Source organism: Eschscholzia californica, unplaced genomic scaffold (assembly GCF_041429995.1).
Source record: "Eschscholzia californica isolate CP2 unplaced genomic scaffold, dmEscCali1.0.p SCAF_2, whole genome shotgun sequence".
Classification (NCBI taxonomy): domain Eukaryota; kingdom Viridiplantae; phylum Streptophyta; class Magnoliopsida; order Ranunculales; family Papaveraceae; genus Eschscholzia; species Eschscholzia californica.
In genome coordinates, this window is record NW_028238309.1 from 50,461,418 (window position 1) to 50,489,263 (window position 27,846).

At 35.2% G+C, this 27,846-nt stretch overlaps 1 protein-coding gene across 1 annotated transcript; it reads right to left on the reverse strand.

Moving 5' to 3' along the window:
* Positions 1-14,169: 14,169 nt before the first annotated feature.
* Positions 14,170-17,058, reverse strand: LOC147558736 (receptor-like protein EIX2). The gene has a single exon (XM_086659096.1). It carries the CDS (start codon positions 17,056-17,058, stop codon positions 14,170-14,172), a length of 2,889 nt encoding a protein of 962 aa, XP_086515222.1.
* Between the last annotated feature and the right edge of the window lie 10,788 nt (positions 17,059-27,846).

Consider the following 27,846-nt stretch of genomic DNA (forward strand, 5'->3'; position numbering starts at 1 on the left):
GATGTTGTTAGAAGAACTTGGTATGAAACAGGATAATTATGTTATTCATTGCGACAATCAAAGTGCCATCCACCTCAGTAAGAATTCTAGTTTCCATTCAAAGTCCAAGCATATAAATGTGAGATACCAATGGATCCAATATGTTCTTGAAGACAAGGTGCTGAAGATCGAGAAAATCCATACTGACGACAATGGTTCAGATATGATGACAAAACAATTACCCAAAGGCAAACATGAGCTATGTAGCAATGTTAGGTTTGGGGATGGTAGGTCCCTCTTCATAAGTCGGGAGGGGAAGTTTTTTGGGGTCCCTCCTTATAATAAAAGGACTCCTAATTGAAATAGGATTTCCCTTATTCCTTGTTTGGGGAAAAAAATAGAAACTAGTTTCTATTTTTTCAAGCCTAAAAAGGAATTCCTATTTCTATTGGTAAACCTCCTTATTTATCATTATAAAAGGGAATGAAAGGGAAGAGATTATTCAGAACAACTTCCAGAACAAAGAGAAGTCAGAGAAAGAGAGATTTCTGAAGTGGTTCTTTCAAGAGAGATTGAAAGAGAAGAATATTGGTTTGAAGAAAGTAGATTATTAATCTTGTGAAGCAATTTAGTTTGTGGTTATCTTCTTCAACCTTTGGTAATATAGGATTTGTTCAAATCCTAAGGAGTAAGAGATTTCTATTTCTTTGTTTCTTTGTTCAGTTTATCCACCATAGTTTTGGTGAAGAGTTGTTATCTAAGAGTGTTTCTACACATCTTGAAGAATTGGTTTATCTACCATAGGTTTGGTGAAGAATTGTGTAACCCATTATTTAATCATAGTGGAAGATTTCTGGACTAGGTCCCGTGATTTTTTACCTTCTATCTAGGAGGGATTTTTTGCCACGTTAAATAATCTTGGTGTCTCTCTTTTACTTTCACATCGTTTATCTTTATATTCCTGAACAAGTTAATTAGGTTATTTTTCCTAACAGCCTCGAGTTGCTTCCACAGAATAGACATGCGAGAATTCAGTTGCTCGATCTGCAGCTCCAAACTAGATTTCAGTTGTTCGGCCTGAAGGTTCCAAAAGCCTCTATCAGTAACAACGATCTTCAAATCAGAGGCCAAAACTTCAGCCTCAGCCTTGAAAGATTGAGCGTCTAGTTCGAGTTGTTGCTATACTTTTCCAGGTTTTCGATTTGGAGTAGACTACTTGTCGCATGGTTTTTTACTTCTCTTATTGAGGAGGTTTTCCGCGATAAAATCATTGTCTTATTTACTTTCATTTCTTCGTTTATTGCTACCATTATTCTTCATATTTTTCTCATAACTAAGACACGGGGGGAAAACTTATATTCCGTTGCGCCTACTCGCCCGTTTTTTCCAACATTCAAGTCTAGTAAAATTATATAACCATGCAGGTAATGAAGAATTCATCATGTTATCAGAAAGATCAAGAATTGAAAAATGTAAATTCTATGGGTGGAAGTGTTGTTACGATGGATGAATCTAGATAACAGAAAGCAAGACATAACTCGACTAAAGAATAAAAATGGGTGTATGTTAATCACATGTAGCTACTTATTAGACACCTCGCTGAGGTTCAAATAACTCATGTCAAGATGTTGGAGAGAAGAAAGATGAGAGAGCCATTGAAGATCACTAACATCTAGCAGGTTATCACTAATATCCAGAAAAATGAAGATCAGATAAGTTTCCAAGTTCCGGAGAAATCATTCCACCAAGGCCAGCTCTGTGAAGATCGAGATATGTCAAATTATAGAGGGAGCCTGAGAAAGAACGTATCTGAATACCCTCAAAATTATTCAAACTTAAGTTCAAATTATTCAATCTTAAGGTATTTGAATACTATATGGGGGTCTCATTCCTTGAAAAGTATTAGGTATATTTCTACACTCTCCGTCATCGGCGCCAAAAACTTGATGGACCTCTCTTTCTACATTCCCCGACGGCGCCGCCAAATATGGTCTCTCACAAACCCTTTTTTTCTCATTGTGATTTTAACAAGTAGAAAATAAAAACTAAGACCAGATGATTCCCGATTCTCCTATCCAAGAATACTATCTCTCTAAAACCAGCCACTGATTGTATTTATATTCTTCTTCTTCTCTCTCTATATTTTTATTGAATACATATCCACTATTTGATTTGTAATCATTTGTATGTGAGATCCAATTCGCATCGCAATATCCTTCTAATACCTCAGGATATAACGTATAGTTGAGCTCATACCCTTTGGTCTTTCTTAGATACCTTAGTACTCGTACTATAGCAGCCCAGTGTGGATTACTCGGATTGCTTGTATACCTACTTAGATTGCTGACTGAGTATGCGACGTCTGGTCTAGTACAAGTACATTAGACTTCTGATAATCCTGGAGTATTCAAGTTGTTTTACTCCTTGACCAGTATTTTTTTTACAAAATGTATACTTGGGTCTGTGTACTTAAAATTTTCAAGTCATTTTTACTAAATTTTTCTAGGATTTTCTCAACGTAATGAGATTGAGATAAAGTCATCCCACTCAGAATTCTAGAAATTTTAATCCCAAGAATGTCTTCTGCTTTACCTAAGTCTTTTCTTATCGAAATTTTGAGAGAGCATCCTTTTTGTAGCTTTAATGATATCCAAATTATGCCCCATACTTTAACATATCATCGAGATATAAACATAGGATTACACATCCTTTGTTAGTGGTCTTAGTGTAAACATATTTGTCACATTCATTTATTTTGAAACCGTTTGATATTAGTGTACTGTCGAATTTCAAGTGCAACTGCTTAGGAGTTTGTTTTGGCCAATAAAGTCACTTTACAAGCTTGTATATTTTTCTTTCTTGACCGGGTGGAACAAACCCTTCAGGTTGCATCATATATATTTCTTTCTCTAAATGTTCATTCAAGAAGGTTTTGTTTATACCCATCTGGTGTATTTCCAGATTATGTATAGAGGCTATGTGATGAGACATGAAAATGTCCCATCTGAATCTCTTAACTCGGGTTAGTTAGTCCAGTTCGAGCAGTTACTCTAATGATTTGTTTGATTTTCCTTCTCAGGTGTCTTTTACGGAGTTCGGTGTGAAAAATAGTTAAATTCGGGAGAAAGACACACTTGAGGGCATTTTGGTCATTTGGAGGTTAGGGTATTCTGGAAATTTAAGTGCTCGAATGAAAAGTAGAGTTCAAGACGTGTCAGTGGGTGAAAACAGAGGTCCAATCGGAGTTCGGATGAGAAACTTATAGGTAGTCAAAGTTGGAGTCAAAGGCATTGACCAACAGTTATTAGACGACACGTGGCGCAAAGGTAATGGTACAACGTGGTGCGTCTGGATATTTTCGGGCTGTCTTCGGTCATTCTAGTGGGTGCACAGACTATTTTCAGGGATCCAGCAAGGCAACACGGGATTTTAAAGAATTTTTCGCTACAGTGTACTGGAAGCAAGATACTTCGATGCTCCCGCGAGGATCCAATGGACGGTTTCAATAGCTCAACACGTGGCTTCATCCGGATACTACGTTGCAACTTTGTTAATGTCACCGCAATGCATGTTATCTCCCTCCCTACAACTAACCTTTACACGTGACTGGATGATTCTCCATATTTAATGGGATAACCATTCTTCCCATTTTTTATCTCATGTATAACCCATTCTTTCTCTCTTTTTACCCATACACATGATATTAACCAAAATCATGGACAGCAAAGAAAGGGAAGATTTAATGTCGTGAAAATGGAAAGAGAGTGATTTGTGATATGGATTGAGAGGGAAAGATAATCTTCTCTTTAAGAAGGAAAGAATGCAGAAGCAGGACTCGATTTTGATATAAATGGCTAGAAATCTACAAAGAAAATAAGAGATAAATAAGGAAAAACCGAGTTAGAGAGAGAAACAGAGAAGGAGATCATCAATCTATCAACAACATTATCCATCTTTCATCTTCATCTTCTGAATTTCTTTTAGTGACAGAGAGAAATTAAGAGAGATTGTAGAGAGATTAGACAGGAAAGAAGAAAAACAGAGAAGGAGAGGTTAGAGAGAGAAAGCCGATCATCATCATCATCTTCTATCTTTCTTCTTCTTCTTTTGATTGTAACTTTTTAGTGAGAGAAGAAATTACAGAGAAAGAGAGAAAGTTAGAGAGAGAGACAGAGAGATATTGTAGAGAGAGAGAGAGAAACAGATTCTCGGTTTTTAAGAAAATAATTTGATTTTTCGTGATCTTTTGATTTCTCTTGTTAATTTATACTTCTTAGTGAGAGAGAGGAAGATTACAGAGAAAGAAAGAGAGAGATTACAGAAAGATTGAAAAAGAAACAGAAAGAAAGAAGACGAGAAAAATATTTTCTCACAAGGAAAATATTTCCGGGAAGACGAGAAAATCGTTTTCCCGGCGGGTGCGTTTGGCAGAACAGTGGAAAATCAGCAGGAAATCCTTTCCCTAAGGTTCTGTTTGGCTGCGCAGAAGGACAAAAAAGCGAAAAAAGGTGTTTTCTCTCCGATTCTTTACTTTATTTTCCAATTCTTTTTACATAATGCCTATGAGTAACTAATTTTTCTATCTAGGGTTTTAGATGAAGTTTCAATAATTATTCTGATGATTAATTTATTACAGTTTTTATTATTTTAACGATAATATCTTCCGGGTTTTTAGACCATCCATGGACTGAAAACCTGAGTTATACAAAGAACAATCGAATTAGACCAAATTAATTTGTTCTTAGAATTGTTAGGAAAACGGATTCGAAAACCCTAGGTTCCCTTTATCTGAATATCACTTTAGAATTATTTAAATTTTAATTGTTATTTATCTTATTAAAGAAAAAATATTATCAATCAAACCATTTCTTGAAAACCTAATAGTTTTAAGATTAGAATTGAAATTCGGCTTAGTCTCTGAGGAACGAACCGGTCTTACCGGAAATTATTACAACTTGACACCCGTGCACTTGCGGGTGTAGACCTATTTAGGGTAACCTTTCTAGGCCCATCAAGTTTTTGCCAAAAACTTGATGGGCCTAGAAAGGTTACCCTAAATAGGTCTACACCCGCAAGTGCACGGGTGTCAAGTTGTAATAATTTCCGGTAAGACCGGTTCGTTCCTCAGAGACTAAGTGAAACCTATTCTAAGACTTGGAAGTAAGACGGTTTTGAAAAATGGTTTTGGTTTTGGTTTTGAAATGAATAAAATATTAAAGTAAAATTACGGAAAGAAAATAAATACAAATGATACAAGGGACTCAAATGGGGGAGATCCTAGGGTTTTCTGAATCCGTCTTCCTAACAATTCTAACGACAAATTAATTTTGGTCTGATTAGATAGTTCTTTATATAACTCAGGTTTTCAGTCCATGAACGGTCTAAAAACCCGGAAGATTTTATCGTTAAAATGGTAAAAACTTTAATAAATTGTTGAGAAAATGATTATTACGACTTCATCTAAACCCTAGATAGAAAATTAATTCTTCATGATAAAGGATGGAAGCTTAAATATATGGAAAAAGGAAAGAAAAGTAGAAAAGTTGGATTTCTTACTAAATTTTCAGCCAAACAGAGCCTTAGGGAAGTGATTTCCTTCTGATTTTCTACTGCTCTGCCAAACGCACCCTCTGGGAAAACGATTTTCTCGTCTTCCCGGAAATATTTTCCTTGTGAGAAAATATTTTTCTCGTCTTCTTTCTTTCTGTTTCTTTTTCAATCTTTCTGTAATCTCTCTCTTTCTTTCTCTGTAATCTTCCTCTCTCTCACTAAGAAGTATAAATTAACAAGAGAAATCAAAAGATCACGAAAAATCAAATTATTTTCTTAAAAACCGAGAATCTGTTTCTCTCTCTCTCTCTACAATATCTCTCTGTCTCTCTCTCTAACTTTCTCTCTTTCTCTGTAATTTCTTCTCTCACTAAAAAGTTACAATCAAAAGAAGAAGAAGAAAGATAGAAGATGATGATGATGATCGGCTTTCTCTCTCTAACCTCTCCTTCTCTGTTTTTCTTCTTTCCTGTCTAATCTCTCTACAATCTCTCTTAATTTCTCTCTGTCACTAAAAGAAATTCAGAAGATGAAGATGAAAGATGGATAATGTTGTTGATAGATTGATGATCTCCTTCTCTGTTTCTCTCTCTAACTCGGTTTTTCCTTATTTATCTCTTATTTTCTTTGTAGATTTCTAGCCATTTATATCAAAATCGAGTCCTGCTTCTGCATTCTTTCCTTCTTAAAGAGAAGATTATCTTTCCCTCTCAATCCATATCACAAATCACTCTCTTTCCATTTTCACGACATTAAATCTTCCCTTTCTTTGCTGTCCATGATTTTGGTTAATATCATGTGTATGGGTAAAAAGAGAGAAAGAATGGGTTATACATGAGATAAAAAATGGGAAGAATGGTTATCCCATTAAATATGGAGAATCATCCAGTCACGTGTAAAGGTTAGTTGTAGGGAGGGAGATAACATGCATTGCGGTGACATTAACAAAGTTGCAACGTAGTATCCGGATGAAGCCACGTGTTGAGCTATTGAAACCGTCCATTGGATCCTCGCGGGAGCATCGAAGTATCTTGCTTCCAGTACACTGTAGCGAAAAATTCTTTAAAATCCCGTGTTGCCTTGCTGGATCCCTGAAAATAGTCTGTGCACCCACTAGAATGACCGAAGACAGCCCGAAAATATCCAGACGCACCACGTTGTACCATTACCTTTGCGCCACGTGTCGTCTAATAACTGTTGGTCAATGCCTTTGACTCCAACTTTGACTACCTATAAGTTTCTCATCCGAACTCCGATTGGACCTCTGTTTTCACCCACTGACACGTCTTGAACTCTACTTTTCATTCGAGCACTTAAATTTCCAGAATACCCTAACCTCCAAATGACCAAAATGCCCTCAAGTGTGTCTTTCTCCCGAATTTAACTATTTTTCACACCGAACTCCGTAAAAGACACCTGAGAAGGAAAATCAAACAAATCATTAGAGTAACTGCTCGAACTGGACTAACTAACCCGAGTTAAGAGATTCAGATGGGACATTTTCATGTCTCATCACTATGGCTAGTAATACAAGAATCAATGTAATTCGAGTGACAGGAGAGTAAGTGTCGAAATAATAAAACCCTTCTCGTTGTCTAACTCCCTTTGCAACCAGTCTAGCCTTGTACTTGTATATCGAGCCACACGTTTTCATTTTCTTTTTGAAAATCCATTTGCAACCTAAAGGTTTGCATCCTGGTGAGAGTTCCACTAATTCCCAAACGTGATTAGCTAAAATAGACTCGATTTCACTATTCACAGATTCTTTCCAGAAGGGAGCTTCTGGAGTAGCCATGGCTTCTGAGTAAGTCTATGGATCATTTTCTAACATATAAGTAAGAAAATCAGGTCCAAAGTCTTTAGACACTACTCGTGCTCTTTTTCCTCTTCGAGGTTCTTCAACTTCTTGGTGTTTGTCTTTATTAGACTTTTCCAAAGACTTGCCTTTTTCATTTTCATCACGTTTCTCTTTAGTGATTGTTCATCCACTGTTGGTTTATATGGAAAAATTAATTCAAAGAATTCGGCATCCCTTGACTCTAAAATAGTATTTACCTGACTATCTATTATTTCATATTTATACACCAAAAACCTATATGGGTTGTTGTTTATTACATGGCCAATAAAAACACAATCTACTGTTTTTGGTCCAACCTTAACCCGTTTGCGAAGTGGTACCATAACCTTGGCCGGACACCCCACTTTTATGAATTTAAAAGAAGGTTTTCTGCCCTTCTAAGATTCATATGGTATATTTCCTGTTTTCTTGTGGGGAAGTTTTGTTTAGTAAATAATTTGCAGAAAGAATTGCTTCTCACCAAAACTTCTGGGGTAAACCAGAACTTATTAATAGAGCATTCATCATTTCCTTTGAGGTTAGGTTTTTCCGCTCCGCTATACCATTTTGTTGTGGTGTGTAAGGTGCCGTTGTTTGATGAATTATACAAATTTGGGCGCAAATTTCAGCAAATAGAGATTCGTAATCTCCACCTCTATCACTTCTCAACATTTTTGTTTTCTTATTTAGTTGAGTTTCCACTTCATCTTTGTATACTTCAAATTTTTCCACTGCTTCGTCGTTGCTTTTTAGTAAGTGGACGTAACAATATCTAGTGCTATCGTCAATGAAAGTAATGAAGTATTTCTTTCCTCCTCTTGTTTGATCCATTTTTAAGTCACAAATATCAGTGTAAATTAAATCTAATGGTTTTGTTGTCCTTTCTATTGATTTGAATGGAATTTTAGATAACTTAGACTCGACACGTGTTTAACACTTTAAGTTAGAGTCTATCTCGGATTTAGGAATCAAATCCATGTTCATCAATTTTCTTAAAGAGTCAAAATTGACGTGTCTCAATTGTTCATGTCAAATACAAGATGAATCAACAATATAAGCAGAAAAAATAATTTTATTCATATTCTATTGCATTATTGTTACTACATTTAATTTAAAGAACCCACGGCTCATATATCCCTTTCCCACATACATTCCATGTTTAGACAGTACAAAATTATCAGATTCGAAAACCATCTTAAAACCATTCTTGCTAAGCATGGATCCAAAGGCTAAGTTCTCCTTTATGTTTGGAGCATGAAGGACTTCATTCAGAGTTACCTCCTTTCCAGAGGTAAACTTGAGAATAATCTCCCCTTTGCCCTCAACCCTCGAAGTTGAAGAGTTTCCCATAAATAAAGATTCGCCATCTTCAACCTTCTGATAGGTAGAGAACATGTTCCCGTCTGCAGAAACGTGGAGGGTAGCCCCAGTGTCAACCCACCATTCATTTGGCTGGCAACTAGGATACTTCAGAGATGACAGAACAAATGTTCATACTTTGCATCTCTTCAGTCACTTCTTGAACTCCTGTCATCATAGCACAAAAATTTTGGAGTTCTTCGTCTTCTACTAACGAGGCTTGTTGCTTCGTCTTTTTCTTTTTATTTATCCTGCCATTTTTTGAGCGAAAATCCTTGGCAAGGTGTCATTTTTTACCGTAGTTAAAATAGTCACCTTTGAATTTTGATTTCGCCGGCTTACCTGTTTCTTTCTTTGAGTGTTTTCACTTCTATTTTGGTTCACCTTCAATTACATTAACTTTGGCCTCCTAAGAAAGTTTCTTTGCTTTCTTCTCTTCAAGTCTACTGTCCTCCTCAACTCGGAGTTTCAATATTAATTCTTCGAGACTCGTATCTTTGTTTTTGTGTCTCAGGTAATTTTTGAAGTCTTTCCAAGCAGGGGGCAATTTTTCAATCATTGCTCTGGCTTGGAAGGCTTCATTAGTCCCTATATTTTCAGCCTTCAACTCTTGTAGTATAATCTGAAATTCTTGAACTTGCACCACGACTGGTTTTGAACCAGTCATCTTGAAGTCCAAAAATCGACCTACAATAAAAAATTTCATACCTGTAGTCTCGGCTTTATACTTGTTGGCTAATGTCCCCCACAATCCTTTTTTTTTTTTTTTTTGTTGACACTAACATAAATACACCGAACTAGACATTCAGCTCAAAACACATATTCTCCTTCGACTGCCACGTACGACTGCCCCCTCGAGTTCTCGCCCACTTCGCTAGTGCATCCGCGAGAGTATTGGTTTGGCGCGGGCTGTATTGAAATTGGATGTTCTCGAAGTGGAGACGGCATGCTTTGATACTCTTCATGTGTTGAAGTGACTGCCAGTTTATAGAAAGCTTTTCATTTTTGAGATGTTGAATGAGATTGTTGTTGTCACTCACTAAGCAAAGGTGGTGGATATTGAGATCTTTTGCCCATTGAATTGCCTTCAGAATCGCCAAACATTCGCATTCCTCCGCAGTCTGTCCTCGCACATGCTCTGCTTTTGCCATCATGAATTCTCCGTTTGCGTCATGAATGATGCAACCTATACCTGCCAGATCTGATAGTTTGATGAAGGAGGCATCTACATTTATTTTGATGAAGCGATTGGATTGATGCTCCCAAGCCTCGGGTATGTCCCCGCCAGTGGAGTGTTGCTCATCCTGGAGGCTGGTTGAGTAACATAGAATCTGCCTGATCACCTGTTGTGGCGTGTGAGCCTTCCGACCAAAACATTTCTCACATCTCGCCTTCCAGATAAACCACATAATTTTAGCGAGGATCGCTTTAGTGGGGTCATCCCATTGTTGCCATGACTTAATCCAATCAAAAGCCGAGGTCACGAAATCCGAGCGTATGTTGAAATAGAACCAAATAGATCGCGCAAAGGTGCAGTGGAGAAGCAAGTGTGACAAGGATTCCCGCTCCTCACAGAACGCACATTGATAGCTGTCGCCGATATATTTACCGATTTTGTCTTTCACTGGTAAACTGTTGGTGCAACACTTCCAGAGGAAGAGTTTGATTCTCGGAATCGTTTTGATGGTCCAGATGAACGACCAGTCAATCGTGTCATTTTCTCCATTTTCGTTACTCAGAAAATTGTACATGGATTTAACCGTGAAATTGCCAGAGTTGGTGAGAGGCCATATCATAGTATCCTCTGCCCCAAAGTGCAGGTTGATACTAAGGATGGCTTTACGAGTATCGTCATTGAAATAGAGCTGTAGCAAGCTTTCATCCCACTTGTTATCTGTTATCAGTTGGTTCACCGTATGAAAAGGACAGTTGTTAAGGTTTGGGGTAGGCGGTTTGTGATTGGGGATCCAGAAGTCCTCCCAAATATTGATATTAGTACCGTGGTTGATGTCTCAAAAACACAATACACATTGTATAGACTATCATCTAAACCATTCAGAATATGATTCTTACAAAGATAGTCATTGTGCTTCCATGCATCTATTGGAGACACACGTTGAACATCTCCGTTCTCGTTTAGAACTGGTTTCGGGTTTGTTATATATTTGACATGTCCTAATGTTGTTAAATAAAACAACATCTTTTGGTGCCAACGTTTGAAATCATTCCCCTTGAATTTTTCTTGTTTCTCTCCGTGGGTGGATGGACCAGAAGCAGTGACACTGATGAAATCATTGTTTGAGGCCATTACTTTCTTATCACATAAAATACACACAAATCAGTAACCTAAACTCAGGAAATATTGTCTTAAGATCGTTATTATCGGTATACTGATCATAAAAAGTCAGAGTTCTGACTATAACTCGTATTGTTCTGAATTTCAGAACAATGATAAACTTATCTAACAAATTAAATTAACAGATGATAAAAATTAATGAAGGACAGAGGCGAGTTGGTCACTCTTTCCTTAAGACAATAGTCGCACAGTATTTTGAACCAATAGTGCGATTTGCCTCACAGGATACAGCTGTTTTACCTTTCTGATCCGAAATTGGGCGAACTCTTGCAAGCAATACGAACTTTTACTTAATTCCTTCTCTGGATATGTTTTACTTCGAAGTGATTTATTTTCAGTCTGAGTTATGGTTTTTATAGACTAAGAACAGTCACCATGGATGTTGGGTCAACAGTCATAATGATTGGTGAGTCTAACTGACTTCGACCAGTCAACAAGACTGTCCTGGTCCGTTAGATGGTGATCTGTGTGATCACTACCAGAAAAGATCTCGCCTGCTGGATTACATCTAATGTACCTAAAAAGAAAAAGGCTCCTAGGCTTCTAGCGACGATACACAGTGCAAAGTGCGTGCGCCTCTAAACGATTTTGTTTTAGTACTAGATGTGGGACTAACTATAATTAGCTCCCAGCTCCCATGTTATAACTCCGACTTCAAATATTAATATCTTATTCATATGTAATCTGTTTGATGCAAATCTTTAGTCGAAATTCAAGTTCTCAACGACACGAACGCAACGGTACCTATTCCGAGCTATTGAGATGAGTGGACCCCACTCAAATATGCAAAAAAACGTCCTTTGCGTTTTTGGGTCAGATTCCATCAAGCAATAAGTTAACATGAAAAATTTCAAGCTCTATTGGATCTTCAATATATATCTGGATACCTTGCATTTGGGTAATAATTTCGTATCGAGTGAACTACCTCAGTTCAATTGTGGTATTCCAGAAGCACTTTGTAGTATTATTTCACTACAAATAATGGATATCGCTCATAGCAGCTTACTAGGATCAATTCTAAGATGTTTTTTTAGCAATTTATGTGCCACGACTTCGAAGCAAAAATCTGATGGACTATTTTAGCATCTCCATTCATGAAACCTATAACGAAACTGCTTCGCTGGAGACAAATGGAAGACAACATGAGTAATAGTAACACTCTTTTACTTGTTACAACCATGGACCTCTCTCTCTCTCTCCCTCCCTCTCCCACACACAAACAAACAAAATTCATAATCAATTTTTTTTTCTTTCTCCCACACACATGAAAATGTCCCTCAATGTCCCTATTTTCGTGTCCCAAACGAATAACACAGACATATGGTGACATTTGAAATGTCCCCAATCAATAACACGGACATTTGGGGACATTTGAAATGTCTCCAACCAATAAGTCAGACATTTGGAGACATTTCAAATGTCACCAACCAATAACACGGACATTGGGGGACATTTTCATGTCTCCCAATGACCCCAACCACTACCCCCTCCCTCTAAAGCTCACCCTTAGGGGGGTTGTAGTGGTTGGGGACATTGGGAGATATGAAAATGTCCCCCAATGTCCGTGTTATTGGTTGGTGACATTTTAAATGTCTCCAAATGTCTGACTTATTGGTTTGAGACATTTCAAATGTCTCCAAATGTCCGTGTTATTGGTTGGGGACATTTCAAATGTCACCAAATGTCTGTGTTATTCGTTTGGGACACGAAAATAGGGACATTTCAAGACAAATTGGTTTTGGAGACATTTTAGTGTAAATTTGGAGAGCTTTTGGAGAGAAATGTCTCTTTATGGACACTTGGGGACATTTGAGTAAGGAAGATAACAAAAATAATAATTATTATCAAATCATATTATAATAATATTATCTTATTATTATGTTACTATATTATTGTATTATTATTATTATTATTATTATTATTATTATTAGTACTATTATATTAAAATATATTATATTATATTATATTATATTATATTATATTATATTAAAATATATTATATTATATTATATTATTATATTAACTATATTAAATAATAAATATTTACCAATTGTCCATCAATGTCCACAGATATCTATGGATGTCTACGAAAGTTGAAAAATATATATTTGAAAATATTAATTAAGTTTTTTTTTTTTCATATGGTAAGACAGTAATAATATTAAAATAATAAATATCGACTAAATATCTATCAATGTCCACAGATATTCACGGATGTCTACGAAAGTCGAAAAATATATTTTTAAAGTAGTAGTGCAAATATTTTATTTCATATGATTAGACAATAATGATTACATTAAAATAATAAATGTCTACCAACTGCCATCAATGTCCACAGATATTTACGGATGTCTACGAAAGTCGAAAAATTTATTTTCAAAGTAATAGTACAAATATATTGATTTATATGATTAGATAATAATGAAAACATTAGAATAATAAATGTCTACCAATTGCCATCAATGTCCTCAGATATCCACAAATGTCCACAAAAGTCGAAAAATATATTATTGAAATATGAGTACAAATAGATTATTTCATATGGGGACATTTCAACATATTATTATTATTATTATTATTATTATTATTATTATTATTATTATTATTATTATTATTATTATTATTATTATTATTAGTGGACTACACATTTTGTCCATGGATTCAATGTGTTGAAATGTCTCCAGGACATTTTGTCCATGAACCAAATGTCTTGAAATCTGATTCTACCCTAGATTGTTTCATTACCATCACGATACAAAAGAAATGCAAGATTTGAAGAGGACGGTTTTTTTTTTTTTTTTGTGAGATAGAGGACGGTTTATTATACATATCAACATGTTTTGGCATACACATCAACATGTTTTGGCAAGAAAATTCCATTTTTGAAGAATCAAACAATGTAGGGTAGAATCAGATTTTGTCTTGATTAGTGTAACAAAGGTTAAAACAAGTCATCAGACCAGAACTAATGAGATTACACAAAAAAGAAGAAACAAAACCATCACAACCTTAAGAACCAAAGTTTCATTGTAATTGAGATTGGTGTGTTATTTTAAATATTCTTACCATATCGATACATATTTCCAAACTACCATGTGCAAAACTTAAAGAGCTTTTGTGTCATAGAAGTAATGAACCCAAAATAAGCATGTCTCCAAGATTGCTTCCACAATAACACCCCACATAAACCCCAAAAACCTGTTACAAATCCCAATATAGCACTAATATAAAACCACTTCATCTCAAGCCAATCATCCTCATCATCTTGTTTTCCTTCACGACTTCCGGACGGTTGAGTGTGTTCATTTCCATGGCAGTTATTGACTGGAAAACCACAGAGTTCAGGGTTGCCAAGATAACTCAGTTCCGTAAAGCTTTGCAATTGGTTACCCGAAGGAATTTCACCTGACAAGTTATTGTATGACAAGTTCAAGTGATTCATAGAATACAACTCTATAATGCTTTGAGGAATTACACCTGAAAGTTTGTTGCTTGACAAATCAAGAGATTCTAGTGTTCTCATCTTGCCTATTTCATCTGGGATCTTTCCTGTAAGCTGATTTTCAGATAAGTTCAAAAATCGTAACTCATGAAGTGTCGTTAGATCTTGAGGAATCTGCCCGGATAAGTTGTTTCTAGAAAGATCCATGGTTGTAAGAAGTGATAGTATAAGCGGGTTTCTATACTCATATTGTCTTCCATTTGTCACCAGCGAAGTGGCATGAAGGTAGATGCTTTTTCTTATTTTTGATGAAGGATCAAGGTAGATGCTTAGTTCTTGCTTCAAAGCCATGGCACTTAAATTGCTGAAACAACTTGGAATTGATCCTGAAAAGCTATTATAGGCAATATCCAGTATTCGTAGTGAAGTAAGGCTACAAAGTGCTTCTGGAATACCACCACTGAACTTATTTAGACGCAACCTAAGAAGTATAAGCCCTGCAAAGTCAGCTCCCAGCCATGTTGATATGCTTCCACTGAATTTATTTTCACCAAGATCAATCGCTATTAACTTGGTACAGTTTCGCAATAACTGAGGTAGTTCACCGGATAAAGAGTTATTACCCAAATGCAAGGATTGTAATTGAAGTAAAGAACCAATAGAGCTTGGAATTTTTCCGGTTAACTTATTACTTTCCAAGTTTAGCAATGACAGATCGGATGAGTTAAACCAACGTTCTGGAATCTCTCCAAACAGGGCATTGTTTGAGAGATCAAGATATTGTAATGTACACATTTCGCCAAACTCTGGATGACATTGGAAAGAGGAAATAGGACCGGATAAGAAGTTGTGAGAAAGATCTAGTAGTGAAACATTAGATACACTAGGTAGTGGGCCGTTAAAATAGTTCGAAGTCAAGTTAACTTCTGTAAAAGTAGAACTAAATTTCAGTAACTTTGGTAATTCTCCAGTGAGACTATTGTGGCCTAGATTCAAGTGATACATTTGAGAAGACATGTTCCAAAACCAAGTAGGAACTGTACCTGAAATTCTTGTGTTGGATAAATCAATATGGGTTAATTTTGTTTGTGTTTTTAACCATTGGGGAAATCCAGATCCTATGTGACAATTTCTAAATGATAACCATACGAGTTGAAAAGGAGGTTTCCAAGCAGATCTCAACTTCAAATCAACTGAATCAATATACAACAGTTTTAGTCTTCGGAGATTGGCGAAGTTAGCTTCAGTTACAACGCCCTGTAATTTAATATCATAGACCATTAATGTTTCTAAATTTGAGAGATGCCATATTGTTTCCGGCAATGGTCCATTCAATTCATTTCCACCAAGGAATAAACCCCTTAATAATGATAATCTTCCTAACGACGAGGGAATTGAACCAGAAAATGAGTTACTGTAGAGATAGAGTTTTTCGAGATTCTGTAATTTCCCTAATTGCTCAGGCAAAGGGCCAGAAAGTTTGTTAGCTGATAAACCCAACCATTTCAAACTACTGGTTATACATCTAGATGAATTTACTAAAAATCCAGATATATCTCCATGAAGTTTATTTGAATCCAAGAGTAATACCTGCAGGTTGCATAGATTTCCCAAGGTATTTGGTATCTCCCCTTCAAGCTCTTGATTAAATCTTAAATCGATGTTCTTGATTGAAGTCAAATAACCAATATCTTCTGAAATCGGTCCGTGGAAATAATTCCAACTTAGATCAAGTTCTTCAAGTCTAGTAAGATTATATAACCATGCAGGTAAAGAAGAATTAAAATTGTTATCAGAAAGATCGAGAATTGAAAGAGATGTAAAGTTTATGAGTGGAAGAGTTGGTACTATGGATGAATCTAGATGACAGTAAGCAAGACGTAACTCGACTAAAGATGGGAGCATGTTAATCACATGTATCCATTTGTCACTTACCCTGCTGAGGTTCAAAGAACTCATGTGAAGATGTTGGAGAGAAGAAAGATGAGAGAGCCATTGAAGATCACTAACAGTTACGTGGATTCTACTAATATCAAGAAAATGAAGATTGGATAAGTTTCCAAGTTCCGGAGGAATAATTCCTCCAAAATTTGTTCCTCGTAGATTGAGATACCTCAAATTATGGAGAGACCCCAAGAAAGAAGGTAACTGACTACCCTCAAAATTATTAAAGCTTAAGTTCAAATGACTTAAATATTTTAGTTCAAGCAGAGAAGGATTTAAGTTACCACCTAGTGATAATTTTTGAAGATGAAGTTCAACAACATTTCCCGTTCTCGCATCGCAAAACACTCCTGTCCAATTGCAACATTCTTTACCATCCCAAGTAGATAATATATTCTCCGCATAATAAAAACTTTCATCATTTTCATCATAATATGAAGTATTTAGATGTTTTAAATCTGCTCCGAAGGCCAACAAAGCTTGTCTCTCCCTTTCCTTACAAACAAAACCAAAACTGAACTTGTTGTAATCTGGTCTGAGTAAGCAAAATGCTGCAAGAAAGATCATTAGAGAAATAGATCTCGACTCCATTATTAAGTACTGAAATCAAAACTAGAAATTAACTCTATTTTTAAACGGAATTGTCAATATATATATATACAAACACACAAAACCTAAAGACCTTCTATCGGTGATCAGTCTCAAGACTCGGCTTTCTGTACAACCATTCAATTCGTCGTGGGCCGTAAGATCTTAAGATGTTATGGCCACAAAGAGAATAATAAATAAGTACATGTCCACTGAAACTTCCAAAGATTGGGACAATAAAACTTGTCCGAGACTTTTCTCAAGTCTTCAGACTTTTCTACCTTGTTAAGTTTGATTATTCATCGGCCCTCTCAATGGGTTTGGTTTGTCAACAACTGCTACTTCAGTGTATATCACATTTACTCCAAAATCCCAAAGATTCCAAGCTCGATTCACAACAGAGCAGGAATATATGATTTATTGGACTTGGGGTATTAAGGATATAAATAATGAAATATAGGGTAATTCGTACGTCCCTTACGGGGTATGATTGTGACCGAAACTATGACATTGTAAGGTATGACAATGATGGAAGTTTTTTCTTTCTGTCTGATAGGATTTCTTATGTCTTCTTTATGTGGAAATGTCAATGCTAGTCATAAAGACTAACCGATATTAGTTGTGTTTTCTTTCGTTTGCGATATTTGTTGTCGTGTCTTCTTTATGTAGAAATGTCAACTTTTTTTTTGTTCAAAGCGCTCGAACAGCTTTAAAGAGTTAACTTGATAAAAAAAATGTGGAAGTTTTAACTTGTTATGAAAAAATGTGATGTAGTATGTTAAGTATAAAATTGCACATGCTTGCAAGTTATCCCTCTGCCTCTAAAATTTATTTATTTTTGAAAATTTACTTCTAGGTGTGTGTACATTTAGCTAGATTCTAATTCTTTTCAGTGAATGAGTCTTCCAGATACAAAATTTTTCAAAATATTTCAGTAGTCCACCTATCTGATTGAGACCTACAAGTATTCTGAGAGTACACGATTGATTGGAGACTCTTTAAAATCTGTAGAATTTTCTGGCCCGTTAAATTTTGTTATTCAATCCTTTCAATGGGTTCTATTGAACTCATTATTTTCTCATTCTTATTCTTTTAGTTGTTTATTGAAGTCTTATAGACTATTCGCAATAAACGTTTTAAGATTTTAACTTGTGTCTTCTTCTTTATATAGAAATTTCCATGCTAGCTAGTCACCAAGACTTCTACTGATATTTATTGTAAAGTTATGAATCAGGCCAAACAGATTAAATTATTTGGATGCAAATTGACTTAGTTTGAATGAGTCCTTTCGACCACGGATAACTTTGTACAGTACCAACTAATATCTTTTTTTGTGGTTTGATTTTCTTCCCTGCACTATCTTAAAAGAGAGTACAGACTAAATAGTACATAACACTAGTGATGAAGAGCGTGTTTGAAGGGGCACTATACGTGTAAATTTGCAATATGCTTGGTGAACAACCATGGGTCCTCCAACAGGTGGCGAGATAAGAAAAATGTGTCTAGTTACTAAAAACACGTATGTCGCTATAAGTTCATATCTCGATAAACTAGACCAGTGTCCCTATACCAACGTAGCGAGATAAAAGATAACTTTACAATTGGATCTTTATAAAAAAAATACTAAGGTATAGTCCGTGATTCTGATATGAATATTATTATTGTGACAAAATTGGTTTCAGTTTCGATCTAAAATTTAGAAAAGAAAAGAAATTATATATGTATAATAAGTAGCTTTAAAGTTTTTTTCTTCAAGAAAATGAGAACCCATGGCTTAAGCTACTTACAGTTTGCTCGAAAATGAAAATCTAAATAAACACAACGTTGTAACAATTTAAACAAAAAGCAGAATAGCATTACTAATTAAAGTTAAAAAAAAAACATAAAAAGAATTCAACAAAATAATGAGAGTTGTACATGATTATGAACAAAAATTTCCATACAATAAAGAGGTTGAACTTTTCTATACAATGAAGTTAAAGATGTAAGTAATCCAGATCTTAAAGATAAACATAAAGAGGTTGAACTTATGCAATATAGTTTATTCGCTTCTAAAAAACAACATTTGTTGAACAATCTACCTTCAAATTTGGACTGAGTGCTAGGGCAATATAAGAGCACATACATGCCAACGGTTCTTTTGTCAAAAATGGCAGAGGTGAACGGTTGTTTTGGATGCAAATTGACTTAGTTTGAATGAGACTTTTCAAAGACTACTGATGAATTTTCTGCACAACCAGTTGACGTGTGGAGCTAAGTTAATATTTGAGTTGATGAATTATCTCCTAAGTTATTGTAATTTGTGTTTTTTTGTGGTTTGATTTTCTTCCTTGCATTAACTTAATAGAGATTCGATAACAAAAGTGAAGAAGAGCGTGTTTGAAGGGACGCTACACGTGCAAGATGCACCTTGAAGAACCATGGGTCGTCCAACAGTGGTGAGATAAATAAAGTCAGTACATACTAAATTTTAAGCTATTCATTTAAACCCAACACTCAATTTGAGGCGAGTGTAATTGCCCCTCAAACAACTTAAAAGGGTTGAGTTGCAGGGGCGGCCCTGACTTTCCGGTGGCCCGAAGCGAAGTCTGAAAATGTGGCTCTTTCTATCAAATTGTAAAACGTATAAATATATTTACATGGAAACAATAAGTACCGCAAAATATTTTCATCATATTTATACAACAAAATAATTTTTTTGATAATTACAATCACTGAAATCTTCTTAAATTTTTCGATGCAAAGTCGCTAATAATCGACGAATAATCAAGAGGTCAACCATATCCTTCTCAATAGATAATATAGCTAACTCGTTTAACCTTTCTTCTGACATAGTAGGTCGAATATAAGACTTAATCAACTTCAACTTAGAAAAACTTCTTTCTGCAGAGGCAACAATAACTGGTATGGTTAACATAATTGTATAAGAAATCCATGTGTTCGGTTAACAACCTTTCAAGGCGAACACATGAATATCTCAAATCACCATCATCTTGTGAGTTTGACTTTTTTAACTCAAACAGAAAACTAAATATTTCTTTGTATTTCTAGTTTGCTCGAATCTGCTCGTAAATGAAGAAAGAGTTTGATCTAATATGCATATGTAATAATTAACTCTAAATGCTTCTTCAGGTGACATTGATGGATCTTCACACGCATTCTCGTCAAACTGTTTCTTTCTTGGAATAATATGTTTTTTTCAAAATGTTGTTTCAACTTCCATTTTAATGGCAATCTCTTTAGCTTCAACCATGCCTTCTTCAAATCTCACTTCTCTATAATCTTCAAGATAACGAATGAGTCCATTCAATTTCTCTAATGCAACATCAATATCTACATCTTCAGTTTGAAGTGTTTTGCTAACAGAGTTTACCTCAAACAATATATTATGGCAAATAACCGTGCTCAAAAGATATTCAAAATTTTCAAAGTGTTGTTTTAATATATTTTCGGCACCATAAACTGTTTTTGAATCATCACTTGTCTCCACCAATTCTTCCAAAGCTTCTCGTAATTGTGGAGCTTGAAACCTAATGTCTTGGTGGCCCTTTTTTACTTCACATTTTTTAAATGGATTAAGCTTCTCGTAATTATCACTTGTCTCCACTGGTTTTTGAATCAACACTATCTACTCTACTTTCCCATAAATCAAACAAATTGTTGGGCCCATCGTTCATTTAAAGATCATCAAATTTGGTGGCCCTTTTTACTTAGTAATATTTTTTAAATGAGACCCTTATAATTTTCTTAGAGAATTGGACTTCTTATATATTTCTTACAGAAATTAATGTCTCGGTGGCCCCTAAAAGTCGTTGGCCCGAAGCGACGCTTTGTTCGCTTTGGCTCAGGGCCACCTCTGTTGAGTTGATAACAAAACAATATGGAAGGTTTATGAAAAAAATGTGATGTAGTATGCTGGCAAGTTCATCCATCTCCCTCCAACTCCTTTTGTTTTGTTCGAATCATTATAACTAGAACTACTAATAATATAGTAAACATTAACTATGATCAACCAATTATGTAGCTTAGTTGTTATCCTGATGAATTTCAGAATTGACACTGGCCGTCTTCATCTTTTTTGGAAACATTATTTCTGGATGTACACTTGATCTACAGTCTAATTCTTTTGAGTGAATGAGTCTTTTGCTTGATTAATGAAACAAAAATGCTTTGTCATATTAGAGAAAGATGCATCTCGTGATATTATTTTGTTGGATTAAGGTTTTCAACCTGTCTCATGAAATGGTGATGATTATATGTCGAACTTGAAGAGCAAGATAGTTGATAAGATTAATGGTTTTTAATTTGTCTGATTGAAGAAGTCGTTTCATACTCTGTATCAAACTCCTGCTGAAAACTTCGAAGATTTTGGTAGCCATTTTTTTTTTTATGATTTTAATGAAAAATCTTCAGTTCAGTTTGTTTAATTAGAGCAGATGATAATTGCCTCCAATAAATAACATCTAATCTATTTCGATCAACAATTAGTACTTAAATATATCCACCCAATTGTTTCCACTCATCAATTTTACTGATTCTAATCTTATCTAAAATAAACTTATACACACAAGACTATAAGAGTCGTTTTTTAGATCCGTAGTTTTCTTTGTAATATTGAGTGGAATATTGAATTCTTCGAGAGAAATATAAAATATTAAGTTTCTTTTTTGGACACGTATATTAAAATTAAATATTGATACATCATTCTTGGACATGTATAGTTAAATATCTAAACATCTTACATGACTTTGATAACTGTGACAAAGTTTGTATGGCCTTCAAGAGTACGACAGTTACCAAAGTTGTGACATTGCAAGTTATGACGGTGACAAATTTTTTTTTTTTTAGATAGAAATATTTATTTTATTAATGATAGAGTAAAATCTAAACATCTTACATGACTTTGATTACATCATGCGGATACAAGTAAATAACATCATGATGATTTGAGAGAACACTATTACTGCCATAATTACAGATACTTGGACATTTAAAAGGCTACCAAGACCCTTAAAGGCCATTACAAAGACCTAGAGAAGATCTAAACTGTATTTATACCATAAAATCACATATTTTTTTACATATGAGTAATGAAGACCACCCTTAGGAATTCAATCAATAATTTATTGGATTTCAGAGTATTGCACATCTACCATAGCAAATAGTGGAGAAGTTGGAGAATTGATGGGTATGTGGATTGAGGTTGTGTCCTCTTTATGGAGAGATGTCACTGCTAGTCAAGAGGCAAATTAGTATACCATTAGGTTATTGTCATAGACCAATAGATATAACAATGATGGGCCTAAAAGGTTACCCTAAAAAGTCTCCACCCGCAAATATACGGACGTCAAGTAATAATTCCGGTAAGACCGGGCCAATCCACAGGGACTAATTAAAATATATTCTAACCTAGAACTAGCAAATAAGAATTTTGGTTTTTAGTTGATGAGAATGATAATTATAACTACACGGAAATTAAATCGAACCAAATTAGAATGGAGAAGTATAAGGTTTAGGAATCCACCACATAAAATCACCTTTAGAACAAATAATTAGCTAATCGATTCTTTTTTTTATAACTCCGAAGTTCAGATAATGAACTATCTTAATTTCAGGGGATATTTTCGTTTAAAACCGATAAACCATAACAATGTAATTGTTTCGTTTGAAAAATAGATATCTAAACTATTATCTATCAAGTTATAAATACACCATCAAAGAATTTTACCTAAGAATGATGCATCAAATATTCAAATTCAAAAGCATAGAAAATGAAAGGAAAATCGATTTAACTAATTAAAACAATCTTAAACTTTCAAGCTTAATCAAGAGAATTAATCAAATAAGAATGTGTCTCTGAAAGCTCAAAAATGAGTTTCATCGTAAAACTCTAGAAAGAGACTTATCTACATATCAAATTCATCACAAAGAATTATGTTCAAAAGAAAAGTAACAAAAGAAATCACCAAAAGAAGAATGATCCTGGCATTTGAGCTCTTTGTTCTCTCTCCTTCTTTCTACTCTGTTTTTGTTATCCCTCGCTATTAACTCTCTTTTCCCTCTAACAGAGAAAATATGTTGATAACGATCCTAAAATGATGAAGAAAAGAACATGAGAAAGCTCTTTGTTAAAGACAATGCACAATTCTTTCTTCTTCTTTCTCTCACTCTCTAGAACCACTCTCTATTCACTCCCTTTCTCTCTCACAAAGATAAGAAATAAATTAAGAAAACTTTCAGTAAAGATGATAAATTGATGATACAAGTAAATATGAAAGTACACGGCCTCCTCTTTCTCTCTCTGAAATTATAATGCCATACAAAGAATGAAGAAGAAGATAATGGTGGCTCTGTTTTTATCCCTGTTCTTCTTCTCTCTTTCTAAAATATATCCCTTAAGCCCATGAGAAGAAGAACAAAGCTTTCTGTTTCACTCCCAACCGAGTTCCCCCCTGTTTCAGTCAAAAGAAAAGATGTTATGATTTCTTCTCAGTTTTCTCTCCCATTTATATAAAGAGAGCAACAGTATAATTAGAACCACTGGTTCTTCCTCAATCCCGCTTTCTTGATAATCTTCTGAATCAAATCTTCAATGTTTCTAATGTTTCAAATATCTTTGTTTCTCAATCTCCAGCTATGAACGGAATCATCTCTCTCAATCTTGCTGTAAATCATGTTCTTCATTAGCTCATTGAAAGTGCGTCTCCATAAACATGACTGTCGGATGGAAGCTGACCAGCGTGTAGATCTCTGATCTTCCCATTTTACTTTTTATCCTGCATCGCATCACATGGAATCAGAATCTTGAATAGTTTCCGATAGCACCCGCTTGGGACCGCCAGAGTACCGAAAACTTTTCTATCGCATCGGACGCCACGTGTCAGTGAAAGCCCTAAGTTGACCTGATTTTTACCAAAACTTTGACCTGCTATAATTTTCTCATCAGACCTCCGATTTGACTTCTGCTTTCGCCGTTGGGTTTGTCTTGGGCTCTTCTTCTCATCCGAATATCAACATTGGATTCTGACCAGAGTCTCCAAATGACCAAAATGTCATTTTGTGTGTCTTTCTTCCGTTTTTATCTATTTTTTGCGCCAAATTCCGTAGAAGACACGTGGACAAGAGAAACAAGTAATTCATCAGAGTAACGGTTCAAAATGGACTAACTAGCCCAAGTTAAGTGATCCAGATGGGACATTTTCATGTCTCATCAAACAACTAAAATTGAGAGTTTTTATCACCCACATTAGTTAGTTTTCTCTTTCTTAACCCTAAATCCCCCTAAAACTCAAATCCTTAAGTACTTATCTTCTCCTCACTGAAATCTCCTTGTCCCGAACCACCATAGAAGAAGGAAATTTCAAAATGTTGAGGAAATGCCAAAGGACTATAAAATAATCTAATTTCTGGAAACATCCGCTAACACATTTGATGAATTATTTTTGGTTGTACGAAGAAAAAAATTGTGGAGCACCAAAGGTGATCTGGTCTGGTTCAAGCGAATTGGTGTGTAAATTTCAATCAAACAAGACTGCATTTGCCAAAGAAAATTCAACTCATCTGTACCGACTCAAAATTTCCCAGATTTCTTGTGCTACTGGAGTCGAAAACCGTTAAGATGAATTGTTATTCTACAACACAATTCATTTGGCTCGTGTCGAATTTGACTTACAAGTTCAACATGGACGTAGGAAATTGAACTACACTAAACTACTTGTTGGAGTTGAATTCGGTGTTATCAAGTCGAATTTGAGTAAGGGCATCGACACGAGCCTAGAAAATTCACCCCTAAATCTTGAAAGAGACATAAAACATAAATTTTGCATAACCACGTTGAAGTATCGTTCAACTTTCGGCCTCCTTCGACCTAATGTAAACTTTAAAACAAAAAAACATAGGAAGGAAGGTAAATATGATATAGAGGGAGGGAGAGAGAGAGAGAGAAATATATATATATATATATATATATATATATATATATAATTCATCTTGACGCCTCAAATTCGCAAGCGTCTTCTCTTTATTCAGATTGGTCAGCTCAAAGATGTTACGTCTAGAGGTCTAGAGTGATAGCTTATCTTTCTCCGTCTGGCCAAGAAGACCATCCTCTTTCTCTTTCCCTTTATAAGCCTCGAGTTGCTTCCACATAATAGACATGCGAGAATTCAGTTGCTCAATCTGCAGCTCCAAACTAGATTTCAGTTGTTCAACCTAAAGGTTCCAAAAGTCTCTATCAGTAACAACGATCCTCAAATCAGAGGCCAAAACTTCAGCCTCGGCCTTAAAAGATTGAGCGTCAAGTTCGAATTGCTGATATCTTTTTCCAGGTCTTCGATTTGGAGTGGACTACTTGTCACATGGTTTTTACTTCTCATATTGAGGAGGTTTTCCACGATAAAATTATTGTCTTATTTACTTTCATTTTTTCGTTTATTGCTACCATTAATCTTCATATTTTTCTCATAACTAAGACAAAGGGGAAAACTTATATTCCGCTGCACCTACTCGCTCGTTTTTCACAACATTCAAGTCTAGTAAAATTACATAACCATGCAGGTAATGAAGAATTCATCATGTTATCAGAAAGATCAAGAATTGAAAAATGTAAAGTCTATGGGTGGAAGTGTTGTTACGATGGATGAATCTAGATAACAGAAAGCAAGACATAACTTGACTAAAGAATAAAGATGGGAGTATGTTAATCACATGTAGCAACTTATTAGACACCTTGCTGAGGTTCAAATAACTCATGTCAAGATGTTGGAGAGAAGAAAGATGAGAGAGCCATTGAAGATCACTAACATCTAGCTGGTTATCACTAATATCCAGAAAAGTGAAGATCGGATAAGTTTCCAAGTTCCGGAGAAATCATTCCACCAAGACCAGCTACGTGAAGATCGAGATATCTCAAATTATAGAGGGAGCCTGAGAAAGAACGTATCTGAATACCCTCAAAATTATTCAAACTTAAGTTCAAATTATTCAAACTTAAGGTATGTGAATACTATATGGGGGTCTCATTCCTTGAAAAGTATTCGGTATATTTCTGCACTCTCCGGCATCGGCGCAAAAAACTTGATGGACCTCTCTTTCTACATTCCCCTGTAGCGCCGCCAAATATGGTCTCTCACAAACCCTTTCTTTCTCACTGTGATTTTAACAAGTAGAAAAATAAAAACTAAGACCAGATGATTCCCAAGTCTCCTATATATCCCAAGAATGCTATCTCTCTAAAACCAGCCACTGATTCTATTTATATTCTTCTTCTTTTCTCTCTATATTTTTATTGAATACATATCCAGTAGTTGATTTGTAATCATTTGTATCTGAGATCCAATTCGCATCGCAATATCCTTCTAATACCTCAGGATATAACGTGTAGTTGAGCTCATACCCTTTTGTCTTTCTTAGATACCTTAGTACTCGTACTATAACAGCCAAGTGTGGATTACTCGGATTGCTTGTATACCTATTAGATTGTTGACTGAGTATGATACGTCCGGTCTAGTACAATTCATTAAGTACATTAGACTTCCGATAATCCTAGAGTATTCAAGTTGTTTTACTCCTTGACCAGTATTTTTTTTACTAAATGTATACTTGGGTCTGTGTACTTAAAATTTTCAAATCATTTTTACTAAGTTTTTCTAGGATTTTCTCAACGTAATGAGATTGAGATAAAGTCATCCCACTCAGAGTTCTAAAAATTTTAATCCCAAGAATGACTTCTGCTTTACCTAAATCATTTCTTATCGAAATTTTTAGAGAGCATCCTTTTTGCAGCTTTAATGATATCCAAATTATTTGCCATACTTTAACATATCATCGACATATAAACATAGGATTACACATCCTTTGTTAGTGGTCTTAGTGTAAACATATTTCTCACATTCATTTATTTTGAAACCGCTTGATATTAGTGTACTGTCGCATTTCAAGTGCCACGTCTTAGGAGTTTGTTTTGGCCCATAGAGTCACTTTACAAGCTTGTATACTTTTCTTTCTTAACCGGGTACAACAAACCCTTCAGGTTGGATCATATAGATTTCTTCCTCTAAATGTCCATGCAAGAAGGTTGTGTTTACATCCATCTGGTGTATTTCCAGATTATGTATAGAGGCTATGGCTAGTATTAACAGAATCGATGTACTTCGAGTCGCAGGAGAGTAACTGTCGAAATAATCAAACCCTTCTCGCCGTCTAACTCCCTTTGTAACCAGTCTAGCCTTGTACTTATATATCGAGCCACCCGTTTTCATTTTCTATTTGAAAATCCATTTGCAACCTAGAGGTTTGCATCCTGGTGAGAATTCCACTAATTCCCAAACGTGATTAGCTAAAATAGACTTGATTTCACTATTCACGGATTCTTTTCAGAAGGTAGCTTCCGAAGTAGCCATGGCTTCTGAGTAAGTCTATGGATCATTTTCTAACATATAAGTAAGAAAATCAGGTTCAAAGTCTTTAGAACACTCGTGTTCTTTTTCCTCTTCGAGGTTCTTCAACTTCTTGGTGTTTGTCTTTATTAGACTTTTCCAAAGACTTGCCTTTTTCATTTTCATCACGTTTGTCTCTTTAGGGATTGTTCATCCACTGTTGGTTTATATGGAAAAATTAATTCAAAGAATTCGGCATCTCTTGACTCTAAAATAGTATTTACCTGAATATCTATTATTTCAAATTTATACGGCAAAAACCTATATGCGTTGTTGTTTATTACATGGCCAATAAAAGCACACTCTGCTGTTTTTGGTCCAACCTTAACCCGTTTGCAAACTGGTACTATAACCT